Source organism: Lepeophtheirus salmonis, chromosome 5 (assembly GCF_016086655.4).
Source record: "Lepeophtheirus salmonis chromosome 5, UVic_Lsal_1.4, whole genome shotgun sequence".
Classification (NCBI taxonomy): domain Eukaryota; kingdom Metazoa; phylum Arthropoda; class Copepoda; order Siphonostomatoida; family Caligidae; genus Lepeophtheirus; species Lepeophtheirus salmonis.
Genome location: NC_052135.2, coordinates 10733747 through 10753835, shown reverse-complemented (window position 1 = coordinate 10753835; position 20089 = coordinate 10733747). Strand labels below are relative to the sequence as shown.

At 34.5% G+C, this 20089-nt stretch overlaps 1 protein-coding gene across 1 annotated transcript; it reads right to left on the bottom strand.

The window, feature by feature from the left end:
* Nucleotides 1–2530: 2530 nt before the first annotated feature.
* LOC139905327 (zinc finger MYM-type protein 1-like) lies at nt 2531–4085 on the bottom strand. The gene is made up of 2 exons (XM_071888228.1): nt 3211–4085; nt 2531–3154 (listed from the first exon to the last, which is right to left on the bottom strand). Exons 1-2 carry the CDS (start codon nt 3997–3999, stop codon nt 2828–2830), a joined length of 1116 nt encoding a protein of 371 aa, XP_071744329.1. The 5' UTR covers nt 4000–4085; the 3' UTR covers nt 2531–2827.
* Nucleotides 4086–20089: the final 16004 nt, after the last annotated feature.

Genomic DNA, 20089 nt, shown 5'->3' with positions numbered 1-20089 from the left:
AAGTGTATGTAATTAATTATATTGTAATTATCAATAGAACCTTTTTTTTTTTTTCAAATATACGACCTTTAACTTTATTATTTGTCTAAGACCATTGCTAGATTCAAACTTGTTTTAGGATATATTCAATATTCTAATTTAAATAATTATCGGAAATATAGAAACGTAGTTATTATTGTGAAGTTAAACATACTTCAACGAATACTGCAGGCATCGCCAACCAAGTGCCCGCGGGCATTTGGTCCCCGTTGGCTTTTTCTTAGTCACCCGCTGGACTTGTACTAAAAAATATTTTATGCTTTTTATTTCTTGATTCGTTTGTACATATTTTTTTTGATGGTAGCCGTCAAGCCTTTTTGGGAATCTTAAAGTAGCCCTCACCTTTAAAAAGGTTGGTGACCGCTGGTATAGAGAATTCTTTGATTTATTATATTAATTTCATTAGCGTAGGAGCTATCAAATATATACTTCGTTTACTAATTACTGTATTAGTGTAAGTTAAGTTGATACCGGAAATATGTTAGAAAGGATCAAACTGAAATGTTCTAAATCAGGGGTAGGTAACCTTTGAGACATGGAGTGCCAAGTTCAACATTTCTAATCAATGAGTGTGCTATTATCAACAATAATGGTAAAAAACGAACACAAACTACGGAAATATGTTTTAATTTGTGCGTGCCAGTGAATATGCCCACGCGTGCCATAGTTTACCGACCCCTACTCTAAATATATGTAATTAGAAAGTTGATGGAGGTTATAGATACTTTAGGAATATGATATGTACAGTATATGTCACAAAGTTCTAGCACAAATTCATACTGAGGCGATATTTTGTAAAAATGGGATGGAAGCAGTATCAAATTGAGTAATTTTGTATATCTATACTTTCTACCAGGCTTGTAAGCGTTCCGCTATTTTGATGTTCCTATCATTTTTTTCGTTGAGCATTCCTCCATTATTTCCGTTCCACGTTCCAATTATTAGTTAGTACCATATACACTTTACGACAGCAAATCACGACTTCCACTATAATTGTGTAAGGGAGGCCTCATTTGAGAACTAGGTTTCGAGATATTTTAACACAATAATTCGGTGAATATTAGCGTTTAAAAGAGCATTAAGTGACAATAATCGGTTCATTCATTGTCAAGATGGAGGCCAAAAGGCATAGTATAGCCATTTGATTCGCGCTCAGGACAGCAACAAGACAAGAAAAACTGGACCATGGTCTAGTCGAGAAACTCCATGAACGACCGTTACCTCAATTACGCAGCCAACCGGTCTAAGTTCCCAGCCTCCACGATGATGCTGGGAATCATGGCATCACTCGGGAAGAGGATGTCCCCCTATTGGTTCCTGAAAGACCAAATAATTGGGCCCAAGGAGTACCATGACGTCCTCAAGGAGGTGATCTTGCCCTTGGTGAATTCCAACTACCTAGACGGAAACTATGTTTTACAGCAGGCCTCTACCTCGGGGCAAAATGCCAGGACCACAAAGCAATGGCTTTTCTTATTTCTCGAAACTTGATTTGTGGCCTTCCTCCTCGCACGACATGAATCATCTCTATTATTGTATCTGGGGCTATATCGAAAGTAGGGCCTGTGCTGTCCCCCATCCCTGCATCGATGTGCTAAAGATCTCCGCAGAGAGGCAGTGGGAGGGCCACCTCGTTGCCATGGCCTGCAGCCTTCAGGTCCAACCTCGAGGCCATGGTGCAAGCAAAGGGTAGCCATTTCGAGAAATAACTTTGTAATTATTGATCTTTTGAATAATATATAAAGCACGCATTCAACACTTTGTTGTTCTTGATGAAGTCGATTTTTCTGTATGCTAAACTGAAAGATTGCGTTTTGCTGTCGCTGTATATAAAAGAGATTCAAAAACAAGAATTACTATGTAAATATTGAAAGACACCTATTAGTAAATCTCATTACTTGTAATGACATTATACATTGCGTTGCTTATTTTGTCATAAAATTCATCATTTAATTGAAAACGCCACCCGGCGTTACCTTTGTCAAGACACTCAGCATTCCCTGTATATTTCTTGATTGTGTCTCATTCAAAAATGCCACCAAATAGATTTCATGGTATAAATTAATATTACACTCTTGTAATGGAAAAATACATTTTGGAAAAAGTAAAGTATATTTAAAATTTTCAAAACGACTTGGTTAAACTATAATCATTTTATGTATTGCTGCAAGAGGGAACTGTTTCTCGAAATTTTCGTCCCCAATCCTTTGCCTCGTCCTTCGCCATATCAATTTGTATTTGGGAAAAAAAGTATTTCCAAACTGGCAAGGCTTGAGAGTATTACATTATACCCAGTGCCGTATGTCAGGAAGATTTTTCGGTCCGCTTTACAAGGGTGAACGGTTGATTTTCAGTGGTGAACGTGGGATATTTAAACAGGGCAAATGCTACAGTATAGATTAAATCTTGCAAGAATATCGTCCAATGGACTGTCTGACCATTATTTTCTTCAGGCAAACATTGGGAAAAATAAAATGAAAAACTCTTGACGGAAAGTCAATGCCGACCTATTCATAAAGGAAGGAGTATAATGGAGTATAAAATGCACGGTGCAAGAATGAGAGAAAATTTTTGAACTATACAATTAAGTCAAACAATTTAAACCTCCTTAAATATTTTTAAAATAATAACGGATGAAGATAATGAACGAGATTATAATATACCATGAAACGGTTACATCGACAGAAAATAAATTATGTTCACAAGTCTTGATGTTCTTAACTCGCATGTATACGTGGTGATGTGTTTGAAAAAAATGAAGAAAAAATGCATGTGTTCTTTATCATGATTAGAAGAAGAAGTTTTTCCTCTCTTTCCTTGACGCAAAGGTGTCAATCAAACTGTCCATGTCTTCATGGAGCACCTTGTCCACCATCACCCTGTCCATGTTCAAGAGGGTGAGGGAGGAGAGCCTCTCCTGGTCCATGGTGGTCCTCATGTGGTTCTTGAGCCTTCTGAGACAGGAGAATGACCGCTCCGCCTCACAGCTGCTGATGGGCATTGAGGCCAGGATAACGATCACCTTGTATAGCTCCGGCATCAGGCGGAACACTCCCGAGCTTATTAACTCCGCAGCAATTTGTGACGAAACCATGTCTTCTGTGTCAATATCTGCCTAGAGAAACATAAATTTTAAACATATAATGCAAAATGAAACATTATAATATTAACCTTGAATTGCTGGAAGATTGCATGGTCTGACTGGAGCTGCTCGAGTTCAAGTCTGTAGTGCTTGGCGACACGCTCAATGACACAGGTCTCCACTTCACTGTCATTGACGATTGCAATGAGATCCATTGTGATGTTTGTATCGTCGGTGGCAAATCTGCTCTCAAGCTCTAATACAATCTTATTGATTGCAACATCGAAATGTGTTTCACGGAAGTAGGATTCAGTTGTTCCTTTCCACTTTATTCTCCTTGGAATCTTCGCCTCCTTGAATTCCAAATCAATTGAGTCCTCCTGGTCAAATACTGATTTCATCTCAGACGACTTCAACTCAGCAAGTTTCCAGATTGATTCAAAGATTTTCTCATTCTTAAGATCTTCAAGAGTCCTAATCACTAGGTTGACGTGTTTCCGGGCCTTTGTTAGGTCAACCTTTCTGCCTTGAAGTTCATCTGACAAGCTAGATGTGTGTCTGAGGAGTGTCTTCAACAGTTCAATGCCGAAAACAAATTCGTGACTAAAGATGCTGTTGAGCAGAGAAGTTGCTGTTGAACTCGACAATGTATCTTTATCTTTTCTCATTATTATGAGGGTCTTCATGATTCTGACCATCCCTAGAGATACAGCGTGTACAGCATCGTAGCGGAGACTCCAGCGGGTAGCAGACTGGTTCTTCAGGGTCATCACCTTGGCATGCTCCTCATCTTTACTTGTTATCTTCACCGACTTGTAGATTGCTGACCTCTTTGGTGACCCTTCAATGAAGTTGTATAAAATTTGTACTGTCCCCATTGTATTTCTCAACAGGGTTATATCTGAGAGAAGATCCTTGACTACAAGATTGAGGACATGGGCGTAGCAGTGGATGTAGACACACAGTGGGGCTGCTCCCTTCCACCTGGCGGCAAGACCCTTCCTGATGCCGGATATGTTGGAGGAACCGTCCGCGGCCAGGGAGATAGTGCGGGCGGGGTTAAGGCCGAGATCCTTGACAGCCTCGTGAAGCTTCTCAAACAAATATTTGCCGTCAGTCTGGGTAACTTTTACAAACTTGAGGAAGCTCTCTTTCTTGATGCCTTCACTCGTCAAATATCCCAGTGACAGACTGAACTGCTCCGTGTTTGACATATCTGATGTCTCATCAACAATCACAGAGAACCAGTAGTCATCATCGCCGGCACAAGTCTTGACATCTTCAATTATATTTTCCATTACTTTGGATGCTATAATCTCTATCAGCTCATTTTGGATGTCAGGTGAAGTCCATTTGGGAAAACCTGCCCCAGCTGAACCAAATTTTTTGACTTCAGCCTCCATTTTATCTTTGAGAATATGATTGTCGTGTGAACGCAGGGACAAAAGCTCCAAGAAGTTTCCTCGATTGTTTTCATTAGATTCCGTCAACATTTCTCTTGTTTCGGAATCGCCCCTAAAAGCCAATCCTTGCTTTGCAAGGAACCCAACAGTTTGGAAAGAAACCTCAAATAAGCTCGCCACTTCACAACTTCCTCAGCATGTTGAGGCTGAACATGGCCGAGAACCGAGGTATTCTTTCTCTTTGATGTGAGGAAATTGATCCACTTTTCCATCGACAGTTTGTGTTTTTTGTTGTTAGAATGAACTTTCAACGAGGAACTGTTTTTCCATGTTTTGAACTCAAATTTCCCAAGGTTGGAAATGGAAAATTTGGAACAGGCGAAACACTTGGCTGACTTTTCAAACTCGTCATATTCTAGCCACGGGAACTTACGGAACCAATCATATTGAAAGTCTCTGGAGTATTTGTCATCTATCTGAGGACTGTATGTTTGTAACTTGGGCTGTAGAGGATGATCTCTCTCGACTTTAGGCACAGTTTCCCGCTCAGTCTCCACTCTGGTTCTGGTCTGGATGTCCTTCCGCTTTGGCTCCCGCCCGGTAAGTATCGGGTCACCCAGCTGGCTTGTGAAGACGACAGGGTACTCTGGGCCTCCGTCCACAAACTCCATCTCCTCAGTCTTGCTCTTCTCACCTCCCTAGACATTGTCGCTAGTCTCAGAGTCCTCTGCAGAGGGAATATTGTTGTTGTTGACTACAGGGAGCTGCTCGGGAGAGAAGATTGGTCCGATATCGAGATTAGGAAGTCTTATTCCATGAGAAATCCATCCGCTGGGGTAATTTCATGCGTCGCCATTATTTTCTGTGTCTGCAGTAACTTTCTCTTCAGCAGAAACGGACTTTTCAGATCTTGGTTCAGGCAGTAAGGCCTCAACTGGAGCAGGGTCATCGGGACAGGAGGAGGCAGTGACTGAGGATGAGGATGTAGGAGAGGAAGTTTTCTTAACAGCAAAGTTCAATGTTTTCTGCTTCTTATGATCAATTTTCACTTGATACTTGCAGCTGGGGTCATTCTTATGGAGTTTAACTTTGTGATCATTAAAGTTGTCCTTCTGTATTTCCTTCTGACAGATAGAACAAATCACCAACTCTCTGTTAAAATGCGTTTTCCGCTTCCCGTGATACATTTCTGATAATTAATAAATTACTGCAACAATCCACTCTAAAAAGTACATAACTATTATTTATGTCCCTTTTAAGCAGTAATAATTTAATTTATCTTGTATTCAATGAAACAAATTCTCACGCTCTTAAATATTTCAAGAGTACTCCATACGAAAAATGTTGTGTGCGTCTTTTTTTTTTTTTTTTTTGGCTGTAAAGTACTTCACATTTGCAACCAGTAACGTTAAACGTAATATCTAACTCAAATATCCACTCAATGTGAAGTACTTTAAATCCATACGAAAAATGTTGTGTGCGTCTTTGTTTTTTATTTTTGGCTGTAAAGTACTCTTGAAATAATTGCAGTAATTTATTAATTATCAGAAATGTATCAGGGGAAGCGAAAAACGCGTTTTATATTCAAAGGTTCAATCATTTATTTTATAAAATGACAGGCAATATTTGAAAGAGATATTACGGTAAATTACAGGATTTGAATTCAAATTTCTGCGATGAATTGAGATACCCGAGAATGTTAACTGTAGTTTAAAACCTCCGTTTTATCTATCTGACTTAATTTGGCCCCAATATTGTCTTAGAGATAAAATTTATTAATTTAGTAATTCTATAAATGTGCCGGTGAATTTTGGCTACTTTAAGTACAATTTGTGGTGCCTCCAAAGGATTAATCAGAATCATTTTTTCATTTAAATGAACTATAATTTGTTGGAAAATGTATTCCATGTTCAATTTTGAGAAAAATTATCTAGCTTCCTTTTGGGTGGACGTGCTACAAATATGTAATTTTATTATAATGACTCAGTACTATTATGAGTTGGTCATAAGTTACATATATATAATAGATTTTAATAATTAATTATGACTTAATTCATCTATATTTACATACCTATATGATTGGTGGACGGTTGAGTAAGGTTTTTTTTTTTTGGTCCGCTGAAGCGGACAAAGCGCAATACTGACGTACGGCCCTGATGATACCTCATTAATACTTTATTTATCCTTTTATATGCAAGGATTGATTCCATCGCCTCTGACTCGTCACTTAAAAAGCTATATCAGTCTTCCTCTGTCTCTTGGCAAAGAAATTGTCCTTCTCTTTCCATTTGTTGGAATCTGAGCCTTTGTATATCTGGCCATATAATCGCCTGTTGGCAACCGTGATTGTAGTAGTCACCTGTTTTTACCTCCAAAGTTTGAAGGTGTTTTCATATTCTTCTTAAATATTTTATTCAATCGAAATATAAATCTCTAATTATATTCACGTGTATCATCATTACATTGTGTTTTATTATAGAGTAAGCTATCCAGCCCATTTATTTAAACAATCTTTGATTCTTGACAGAGGTTTAAAACCTCACACCATTCTAATTCCTTGGGAAGTTGGCAAGACGGAAAATCTCCCATTTCCATCGCCTCATCCAAAAGGTAATTTCTTATCCTCTCTTGCTTCTCCATATCGATGAAGCCTATTTTGAACTCAAGGATATATGCTGAAGCTATGAGCATATCCCTGTCTTTAATGTAGGCTCAAATCTTTTATCTATACCAGAGAAGAGTGCATTAATTAATGATTGGCATTCAGTTGCCATTTCTTTCTTCTCCTGAAGATGTATTTGAAGGTATGATAATGGTGGGAAGCAGATGAACCAAATAAACAGCCTTACATCCCTGACAGAAATCTAACGCTCTAGCTACATTCCGCATCACACTCGCCCATAGATCTATGAAGTCGTCATATTCAGATAGTTTAGGCAAATTGGTAGCTGCAAGAACAGACCCAAAAACTGACCTATCATGATCTCTGAGCTCCTGGACTGTCTTGACCACGTCTTATGTAGAGTTTCAGTGCACGTCTTTGCTTTATCAGTCCTTTAAATCATATTTAAACAAGTATCTATATTCATTATACAAGTGTGTGCGTCTAAAAATGAACACTCCTTTAAATTTTAGGCGTTTTTCCTTGTCTACAGGCTTGACGAGGGGTTTTCTTATAGACCTTAAGGCCAAGATATTTCTTAACTAGCCGGTCCATGGTCCTTCTGCTGACGTTGGACTCCCTGGAGAGACCACTGACGGTAACCTTGCCTCTATTGTCCTCGACAGACTTTTTCACAGCAGAACCATTTCGTCCGACCTTCGAGGCATTGACTTAGATCTTGGGGTCGCCTTAGGTGTCCCTTTGCCTACCACGCTGTAAACGGTGGTGCGGCTGCAGTTCAGAACCTTGGCAATTTCAGTGGGAGTTTTTCCCCACGCGGAAAGTTCCAAAATTGCAACTCCACGTCTCTCCATATTATCGGCTGTTGTTTCACTGTTGCTTTTTAGATTTTGCTGAAGTTTTGTTTATAACTAGTCAAGACCCTTGCCTCGAAGTATAAACTGGTTACAACTCAATAAAATCACGAATATGTGCATGACGTAAAATTTAAAGGAGTGCTCAGTTTTAGACGTGCATACCTGTACAGGTGTATTCCTTTCTCCTAATGAATTTTTAACTCATAGTTGGGGATGTTCATTACGTTGAGCACGAAGAAAAGGTATCAGCATTACTGATGGTACAACTGAATTAACATTCTTGTTACCATATATATTATTTCAGAGGGAGAGAAATGAAAATGTATTTATGTTAGAGGGATGAGAGCCTTCAACATTTAAAATAGCATTTGTGCAGTGAAAATAATGTAAAATTATTTAAGAATTCACTTTAAAAGTTAATGTTTAAGAATAAATTCAAAGTTCAAACAGAAAATAATTTATTCTTTAAATATTAAATATATGAACTCTTTAAAATCACAATTTTATACATACAATAAACTTAAATAATAATTAATTATTAAATTTATTAAATAATTAATTTATTTCAATTAAATGAGATCAATAATCCAGTTGGTTGTAGTCCAATGTGCATCTTTGATGGTATTGATCCACAACTATGACTTTTGGAAAGCTAAACATATTCATAGACGAGAAGGTTGAAGAATGTTTATCCGTTGGTGATTCATTTTTACAATACTTTGCTCTACACATAACGATTATGAAAAATATATTACAATTACTGATTGGTTGATTATACTACATAATTAAATTGAGTGTTATGTCCTCAAAATAGAGTGTCACAAGACTTTTCAAATAGGAATATATGGCAGCTGACAATTTTAAACCAATCAGGAACAAGGACAAACATGATCTGCTGAGTTTTCACTCTTTCTCTTGAGTCCTTTGTGTTAAACTATCTTGGAGTGATTGAGCCGAGAAAAAAATCCATTGGAAGGTTTGCAACAATGAAGCAAGATATTATCAAAAGACGACGTTGTTTTTATTTTTCTATTATTATTGTAATTAATAAATTTATATTAGTACTCTTACCTTTTAATTGTACCTATAGTTATTATTGGCCTAGTTATCGGTAGATATAGTCATCATTGGTGATGTCTAAATAATGCAAATAAGATTTATTTGCATTTTGGGCTCTTATTTGCATTTTCGACCCTAATTACCATATTTCCCCCCATTTTAGGTGAAAAAATATTCAGTTATTAGAGTAAATGGATGATTGAGTGGGAGTAATGGAGGAAGAAGAGAAAAGGATCTATTGGCCCCATAAATCATAAATGCAAAAGTACTCTGATATTCAAAAATATATTATATACATCTTGCCACCAAAGCTTATGTGATTCCTTACAATCCGTTTTTTCTCTATAAATATGAACGAGCATCCAGTAGATTTTCTTATAAATATATTTACATTCATTCGAAGTGAAAAACCATCTTTTTAAATTAACATGCCTAAGCTAGTGGACCCCTCAGTGCTCATTAAGGAGCTCGGCTGTACCAAGATTCGGACTAATGTCCCTGAAACAAAGTATTTACTATGTAACTTTGCAACTATACCCCTAAGCCAATATGAAGTGTGTCCTAAAACAGCGTGGACAGTGTGCCAGGCACAAAAAGAATGCATATTTAAACAACAAGGTAAACAAAGCTACAGAGAAGGTGCTCAAAGTCATCCACTCTAACGATTACAGCGATAGCGTCTTCAATACGGACCTAGTGAAGGCTTTGGTCTCTCTTAATATCTTCCTTCCCAACATCAACATCAGGGAGTTCAAAGACTTCTTGGAGAAGTACTCTAAGAAGATGTTGCCTAGCCATACCAGACGATAATTCAAGGGAACAATGGCCTACTTGATTGTGAAATTTTAATTATATATTTGTTTTTTATAAGAATACATCCTTTTTTAACAGATTTATTTGGAATTTTATTCGCCTTTTTCTGCATTTTAGAGTTTTTTATTTACATATTTAACTCCATGTGTATGTATTATTTGGACATCACTAGTCATCACCAACTAATGTGATATAGCAGACAAAAAATATTTATCTTGTTTCTATCCTTTTCTTATGTAATCCATGGGTATAGAAACACAAGCAAATAATATAGATCATAGTTTTTAACTAAACTCTTTTGGTTGCAAGCTCCAGAATGATGTCTTTTTAAGCTTTTTTAGCGGGACAGTCAGTCAAAAAGTTAATACTGTCCATGAAAAAGCACAGCAGATTTTGTATGCCCTAAAGTCAAGGAAAGAGAAAGACAATGGAGATGTTTTAAAAATTGTAAAGTTGTACACGAATGTTTTAAAATATTTATAATACCTAGTATTTTTTCATACGGCTGTCATTATTACATAGCGGATAATGTATATGTTTATCTGATTTGCATATTTCATTTAGTTTGTGTATCTGTCTTTTTTGTTTAAAATCTGAAAATATTTGAATGCCGAGTAAAGGGTAAAAGAAAAAAAATATTGATTAACCAAACTCGAGGGATTTCTCTAAAAAAATTATAATAATGAGGATTTTGGAGGAATATCAATTCATTTAATTTTTACATTACGGGCTATGGAACTTTCGTCTATACTATAAAGAGTGAAAAAAAATGATATAATTAATTTAATTTAGTTTTTAATGGAGCGTCCGCAAGATTATATTTTGATGGGTGTTGGTTTTTGGATATTTTTGTAAAAAGCGAGTCAAAATTAAAAAAAATTGTAAATGAAATTTTTTGAAAAAAATTTTACGAATTTTTTTTTTTTGAAATTTTTTTTTTTTTTTTTTTGAAAAACATTTCAAAAATCAACAACCATTTACAAAAAATTACTTGTTTTAGAAAATAATTTAAAATATAAAATTTTTTAGAATAAAGTTCCTAAAATACATAGTTTTTCTCAAAAAATTTTAAAAATCCAAAACTGTTTACAAAGAAATTAATTTTTCCAACAAGAACTTAAAATATTTAATTTTTTGGTAAAAATTTTAAAAATCTGCTATTCTGAAAAAATTAAATCATTTTCAAAAATATTGTAAAAAATCAAATTTTTTGAAAAAAAAATTATAAGATTTTCAGAAAAATTAAATCATTTTCAAAAAATATTGTAATACCTATAAGATTTTATGAAAAAGAATTTCAAATATTAAATTTTTAGGTAAAAAATTTAAAAAGTTAAATCCAATTTCAAATATAAAACTTTCTAGTAAGTAGGAAAAATTCCTTAATTTCAGCTTCAGCGGAAGGCCCCTGTAGAAGCGATGTTAGAGAATATGGGGAGAGTAGAGTTCTAAAAACTGCCTTCGTCTCTTATGGATGCCTTGTCTACTTCTTGCTATTTGAACTCATTTCTGTTCTTTTATTTGTCATGTATGTCATTTTAAGATAAACTCTTAAAAAGTTTGTTTTTACCCTTATACATATATACTATTGTATCTAAATGTAAAAAGCTGAACTTTTATGATAAAATTTTTTTAAAAGTATGGATATTTTTTTACCTATATAGATATACAAAAAAGTATTGAAAGGAATAACGATCCAATTACTTACTTTATCAAATTTTACTCGAGCAAAATACATATATTTTGAAATAAAGTATAAAAACTCATATGACCTAGTTGACAATAAGAAAAACCACATTTTTATCTAACAAGACATAACAATCAAATCAATTTTTTATATTTGATTAATAATAGGTATAACTTCTAGTACGTTTATAATCTAACAATACAGATTGGCATCAGGGGTCGGGCAACAAGGGAGGCCAAGGTCATGACCACCCTACTTTCAGATAACAATTATCATACGGCTAGAGCAGAGGTCGGCAACCCCTGGCTCGCAGGTCATATCGGCCTGCAACTAAATTTTGACTGACCCACCATCTTATTATGAACCTATGGATTATAGATCTAAATATACTAATATACTAATCCAAAATGAAAGTTTCTAAAATTTAACAGCACTATCAAACTCGACAAAACCATTATGAAAGTTTTGCTCCTGTCATCGACAAATATTTCACCTGATATCGAATAAATATTACAAAATAAACAAAAAAACAATGGGTCTCATTAAATAATTAGTTTTTTTTCCTACTTTCTAAAAAAAATAATTTTTTGTGAATAGTTGTGGATTCTTGAAATTTTTTTCAAAAATTTAATATTTCAAATTTGTTTTGCGAAAAAAAATGATCTTCTGTGAATAAGTATTGGCTTTTAATTTATTTTTTTTCCAAAAAAAATCATGATGTAGCGAATTAGTCACATACGGGCGTAAATGGAGTTTATATTTCGTTTTTTTATTATAATTCCTGTAGTAAAAAATATGGGTATTGTTTAAATAAAATTATGTTGAATCCTTGTTTTCTCTAATCACCCAGAAAATCAATTATATATTCAATAGCATGATTTTCACCATGACTCTGCAGCAATAGCTGTTTGACCCTCTGCCCTGACGCTACATAGCTATTTGGTCCCTATTCTCCAAAAGGTTGCCGACACCTGGGCTAGAGCGCCCATATTTTGATTTCCAAAAAAGGACATGTGGCCCCATTAGTGTCGTTTTAAGAGAAGAAAGGGTAAATATTTTGGAATGAATAGAATTTAAGAATTTAAATTTTGATTCGTGTTTAAATTATCTGAAATTTTTTAAATAGAAGAAATTGATTTTGATCATTCTTTAATATTATTTGGTCTTTTTTTATTAACTATTACCTTTTAGCACTTCACTTAATAATTAAATAAAAAAATCTTGAATAATTGCATTATAACTAGGGATTCTCACGGGAGCACGCATGCATCTCTGAGCATTTTCAGCTTCAAGAACAAGAAGCTAAAAACCGATAAAATTCATGAGATATATGTTTTTGGGATGCTGATTCAGACAATTGAATAAAAATTATGAAATATCAAATTCTTAGCATGTTTTAGGATATGTTGTTGGAGTTATTTGAATGTTTGAGCATGATCCCAATGTCTCTCCAGCAATTTTTTTGTCTCATATCAAAATTTGAACTCTTAACTTTCTCTGTGCAAAAAATTGAAAGTTTAGACGTGTATAAAAGTGTTTTTGCCGAATAACGAAGGTAAGGTTTTTGGAGCGCGCGTATTTAAACTATACAAACTTTGTAAAAAAAATAAAATAAAAAATTGTAAAAAAAAAAATAAAAAATTTAAAAAAAAAAACGAAGAAGTAAAAGTACGGTAAATCTGAATTTATCGTTAGTTGATGTTGAGAATAAGCTTATTTCAGAAGAAAAAGTACAAAGAGATGAGGTCGAATACCTCAAGATTAAATAAATACTTTGGAAAATCTAAATGCAAAGTCCAGATACTTTTTATCGAGGATGCTAAAGATGATCCTTCTTCATACTTTCCAGAGCTACCCTGCAACATAATTCTTGGAGTTCGCCCGACCAGGATTTTCAAAAAACTTTCCCGTGTTTACTAAAGCTCAAAAGTTGAGGTTTTCCTGGAAATTGAATGGTGCAAAACAGCAGCTCCACCACCGAATTTCAATTATTTAAATACAGATCCTGAATCAGCACCCAAAAAACAACAACATAGAATTACAAGTTTTCATAAAAATGAACAATGTTTGAAATTCCCGTGATAATCCCTAATTATAACAATATAAATACACTTTTTAGTTTAAAATTAGACCACCAGATCCATTCTTCTGTTCTTTTTTGTTATGTCTCAATTTCGAAAATTCTATAAAAGTATGAAGTATTCATATAACAATATTGGAAATAAAAACTAAAATGAAATAGTTACTAATAACACATCCAAGGAAATTTACAAAAATATTTAAAAAATGTACACAAATAAAAAGAAAACCTTATAATTTAAAATAAAAATTTCCACAGCTACAATTTATCTGAAGGTCAATGATGCTTTCTAAAAATATTCACAATATGTTTTAAATTTTTCAAGTGTCGCTTTGATTCAGAGGGGATGAACCTCCTATGTCAGAGGAAAAGTACCATAACTGTGTCCATAGACTCCAGGTATTTAGATACTAAAAGCAACCTATCTTGCTGTGGCGTCTATTAAAATGCCTCTAAAATCATTTACTCTGATCGGCTCTTTCAAAGTGAGTTTTTTGGCAGTATATGCCTTGGAATTTAAAAGTTCTCACAGATAATCCAAAAAGAATAATGGCCGATAGATAACTTGACTTTGTATTTATGAGACTCTACATATTTAGAGATACAAATAGTTTAAGTATTTCCAGACGGGAGAACTCAGCGAATGCGTGGATGACCGAGTTATATGTTATACATCTTCCCACAGTCTTTGCACGGTTCATAAAAGGAAATACATCTTGCCAAGATTTGTAACTAAGCCCTAAATTTACGACCATCCAAGATTCCACATGTGGACCTTAGTATTCGTTTAATCCAGATTTACGGGAGTTTTAGTAGTCTTATACCGGTAGTTGCATAAATACGCGGACTATTTGTGGCAAATAAGTAAATGTGTAATAAAATTCGTATGACGTATTTTTTTTGAGAATGATAAAATAGAGAATTTATTCTGGTATAAAATTTAATATAGTGACTGAATATAACCACCATCAGCTGCTATGACACCCTCCAAGCACCTGCGGAAGGCCTTGCACACATTGTAATGTAATGGTCTTCCATGGCTGACCGTTGCTCCTTCACGCTGGCCTTCAATGAGTCCAAATTCGGGTGGCGGGTAGCACAGGCCTTCTTTTCATTTTGCCATCAAGGGGATTCAAATCAGGTGATTGAGGTGGCCAAATGTGTTTGTGAAGGTCTCCTTCACCTTATCCACATTGATTTTCCGTGGTCTGCCCGTCCGAACACCCTCCTTCAGATCTGTTCCCTCCTTGACAAGCTTCTGGACCTTGAACATAGTAGTGCTGGATAGTCAAGTGTCCTTGATTATCTCCTTGACAGACCTACCCGCGCGGAGGAGAGTGGCAACCATATGACGTTTGGCCTCGTCATTCATCGTAAACGACTTTGTTTGATGTGAGTAAGAAAAACAAAAACAATGCCAAAAGATTTACCGAGTTACTTGTGCTGGATTTTTTTTATTTCCGGCCACGGAACCTCGAGATATCCGCGTTTAAAAATTAGTCCGCGTATTTATGCAACTACCGGTATATTCTTTGGCTAACTTAATTGGCTCGTCCAATATGATTTCTCCAGATTTTTGTTTCACTGGCCTCGGTGCATGTGCATGGTACACCTGGTATCTACTTATTGACGGATATAGTAACTTCCCCTTTGATAAACTATTGTCCGATAAAGGGTCATGGACAGAAATAATATTTTTCTCCACGGCTTCCCACAGTCCTTCATGTTGCTTGAAGAAGTACTTCTTTTTATAATTTTGTTGGATGATGTCCACTGTAGAACTCGAGTCATTAACTAGAGAACCTCTCTACAGAATTCTCCCTGCTATAGACAATGATTCTGATATACCACTAATATGATTGTTTGATAAAGTTGTATAAAATCCCCTTAAGGCCTCCTTTTGAAAAGATGTATACTGAATGGAAAGGATTTTCCATTCAGTATCTTTTCTTTTTGTGAGATCAATGAATATATTTTTTATACATTTTTGACAGTACTTTTTCAAACAAAACTTGTAGATTCTATGAGATCGCTTCAAATATTCAGAAATTGAATCAGTAACAATTTTAGGATTTATCGAAAATAATCATTACAAATAGGATTTTTATTAAGTCACTTGTAAGTTTTTTTATTGGTCCTTTGCTATTGTATGACTTTAGTGATACGTGCATCGTTTAAAAAAATATAAAAGTAATTAAAATAATAGCACGGGAACAAGGAAATTCACCTACTGAAATATAAAAACTTAAGTACAGTTTAAATTGAAAAGTAAGCTAAGCTAAAGAAACTTTGATCATCTGGGAGTATTGAAACCTTATAATCGGAGCCGTTGCGATCGAGGGAAAAATAGGATGTCATTAGAAATTTGTGATTATTTTTGTATAATGAAGGTCTTTTGAAAAAATGAAATACATATTTTTCCGAAAAATAACTTTTTAGAATTGGATAGATGTTTTTTTTGTTTTTCTTTTAAATAGAAAATCTACTTATATAACATTTAAAATCAATAAAGTACAGTTTTAAGGTCATATAAACGAGAACAATAAAGGTCAATTTCTTCCAAATTTTTATTTTAGCGGATGTACTAGGGTATTTAGTTTTTAGAGCTACCTATTAATTGATCTTCTGTTGTATTTTAGTGAAAAGTTATGTTTGTAATGTTTTAGGTTTAAAAATGACTTTTTTTAACGACATTATCAATTTGTTAAGGGATTTACTAGTTTTAATTTTAAAGTTATATTACTGAATTTCAGAAGTTTCAATTTTAAAGTTATGTAATTGAATTTCAAAGGTTTCATTAAAGTTCCTTTTCTAAGGGATACTTCAAATTAATCCTTATTTTTCCTTTTGAAGAAAAACAAATTCTATCCCAGCGAAATACTTTGGATATTCAAACGATCAGAATCACTGTACTGAACTCCAAATCCAATCAAATAAGTATCAGAGCTCAGTCCTTAAATTTTATTTTAGTGACTAAAGTATTAGAAATTAATGTTATGTGGAGTGCCAAAAACAAATGTACACACAGTTGGACAACGAATAATAATGGAAACTGTTAATGAAGTAAGAGAAGAAATAAAAAAATAAATTTCGTAGAAAAAATAATTCAATATTGCTGAAGGGTATCAAACTTCCATGCAAATACCATAACGAGTATTTTTAACATTCGTAGTTTATATTTTGGATATTTTTGGATTGATGCAGCTGTGTATAAATTCATTTCCCAGATTGCATCAAGATTAATTATGAGTGAAGATGTCTGAGTACAATGTACATAGATATGCAGTCAAAACCCCCTTTCTGAATTCTGGTATATTAAGCCTAACGGGTGCGGCGAAAATATCTTTCAATCAAGAACTTTATCCAGATGTATTTCAGCGACAAGGTGTAGTAGGGTATGTCAATAAAATGAAAATAACAAATAGGATATCTTGGCTACTCTAATCATTGATATAGCCCTCCTTGGCAGCAATGGCCTGGCACCCATTGCGGATGTAGTCCTCAGATATGACCTCTTAGTGCTGGTAGACGATATCCTTGAGGTTGATGATATTTGGGTGATAGACGGTGCAGGCCTTGGACTCAACATGCACCCAAAAAGTGAAGTCCTTTGAGTTGGCCTCTGGTGAGTAGGGGCCACATTTTCTTTGGGTAGAAAGGCAAGTTGTCCTCCAACCACTTCTGGGCCTTTTTAGACGTGTGTGCAGACGCACCATCCTGCTGGAACACCATGTTGACGCTGAAGGTTGCCCTGGATATCCCCAACTGCTTCTTTTTAGCGTCCAAAAGTGCGTGCACCGAAATTCGTTGTTCATGTTCAGATAGCATTTTCTTGGCTTTTTAGACACTTAGAAGGAGGGAAGTTTTTTCGTTTATTTCATTTTTTTGTTTATTTTTAATATTTGACCGGAACAATTTTACGCTATTCACAAAAACCTTGATTTATGTAGCAAAAACGAAATGTAGAGATTTAGTTTGCCGCACCCAGTTTACTTTTTATTTAAATGAAGCCATATTTAGTATTGTAAGTCAATTGCTCAATATTGACAATTTCATAAGATTAACGATTCGAGTATGATTCAGAATGATTGATAGGTTCCAGTTGATTTTTATTCATCTTTCAATGTCCAGGAGAAAGATATTAATATCAAATAAAAGTAGGCAGTTGATTATAGTTTCAACTTCGTATGACAATCATCATCAATAACCTTTGAAATGGTATTTATTTATGCTCTAATTACATTGTTTAAGAAATCATTTACTATATTTCTGAACTAATTTTGGTTAGATATGATCAATTGTCTGATCATATCAAAATCTTCAAATCCAAAGAATTATGTCCTCTTTCGATGGGATTATTCGATTAGTTTGAGAGCAATTTATTTTTAAAAAGGACTTCACTTGCTAAGAATATACTTTTATATAAATATTCGGTAGATAAGTAAACTTATCAAATAATAGTTTGTCATAAATCACTTTTTATAACTTATCAATTCTTAAATCAACATTGAAGAATGATGACAATGTGAAAAATAAGGTTTTAATTCTTATAACTCATGTTCATTCACGTATTTTACAGACACTCTTTATTATATTTAGAATAAATATATATCTTTGGTGTATGTCTTTTGTATATTTCTTCGATATGTATACGAGGGTCGTTTAAAAAGTCCTTGCAAAGTCCAAGAGATGCCACTACTGACGTGTATCGAAGTTATGTTTAGTTAGTAGCATCTCTTGGAAGAACACACACAAAGTTTCAGTCAGATCGGTACATTTCTTTCTGCTTGGCATTCGTTTGAATCGAGGAACGGTCTTTGCCTTTTTTGGTGCAGATTCTCCCCTGATAACCCATTTTTTAGATTGTTTTTTTGGTTTTAGAAGTGTAGTTATGTATACATGTCACAAAACAGTCACAAAATGACGCTTGGTCAAGCGTGAGCACCCATCTTGGGGATAACTGTGTCATGTCTAAATGCTGATGCAAAATATTATGTACCCGTTCATTCGAGATGCCCACAGCACGAGCAATCTCAAGTACCATCATTGTTCTGTCATCCATCACCATATCATGGATTTTATCAATGATTTCTGGAGTAGTAACTTCAACAGGGCGTACAGAACGTTCAGCGTCACTTGCCCCCATATGCCCACTCCGAATATTTTGAAACCCCTTATAAACTGTTCTAATCGGAGGTGCAGAGTCCCCATAGTGTTTATCAAGTTTATTTTTAGTCTCCTGAGGTGTTATATCTTTCATAACGTAATGTATTATCAACACACGAAATTCTTGTTCGTCCATTTTTTGAAAATCACTCCACTTCCTCGATTCAAACGAATGCCAAATAGAAAGAAATAGACCGATCTGGCTGTAAGTTGGTGCGTGTTCTTTCAAGATATGCTAGAAAATAAACATAATCTCGATACGGACCAGTAGTGCCATCTCTTGTACTTTGCACGGACTTTTCAAACGACCCTCATATATACATACAGTGTATCTCCATATCCCCTTGGACACTATTGAAGCAACAATACTTTTTTTCATTTCTTCGTTTATTTAAAACTAGCGGGAGTATCCCCCAGAAATGCATGCAGCTATTAGACGTTGACTAATAGAAACACATAGGTTTATGAGCATAGAAGATAACTCCCGTAAGATGCTCCGTGTTACTCTCTATTTTTCATGAGCACAATCACATGTAGTTACTAAATACTGAGAAGTTCTCTTCTCAAGAGTGAAAGAATAACAAAATATATTGTATAATATATTTCTTTAATAGGATGTGATGAGCCGGGAGTACTTTAGTCTCTATAGACTAAAGTACTCTACACATATATGCATCCTTTTTTCTTTTAATATGACGCGCACGCTCCATTGATTTTTTTTTAAGATCAAGTATCTCGACAATTCCAAAATACACTCAAACATGACTTTACTTAGTATAAAGACACATGCGTATGGATGGACTTTACTTGATTAATATAGATAAAATATATAAAGGTTGTTAGTTAGTGTTGCAAAAATTTAAGAGAAAGGTTGGAGAGATGTAGCAATTCAGAGGAAGGAATTTATGGAAAAAATACCAGTAAATACATAGTATGTTGCTAAAGTTAGAATATAAATTATTATATCAAAAAAAAAAAAAAAAGAGTACAGCCCTGAGTTATTATAATAACATCCACTCTTGCTTCTTTCAATCTAAATAAATTAGGGCATGTCTTTATGTGACCATGATATACAATTTGACTGCTTTTTTTTTTGCAGAAAATCATGTAAATTGTCGTGAAAAAGTCTTTAAAAAGTAACTTTAACAACTTAAGAGCCATTTAGCGAATAAATAATAATTAATGAATATATGAAAACTTTATATAGTGCTCCCTGATACCAATACTATATAAAGAAAAAAAGAGTGAACAAATACAGGGAGGACTATATAAAATAAATG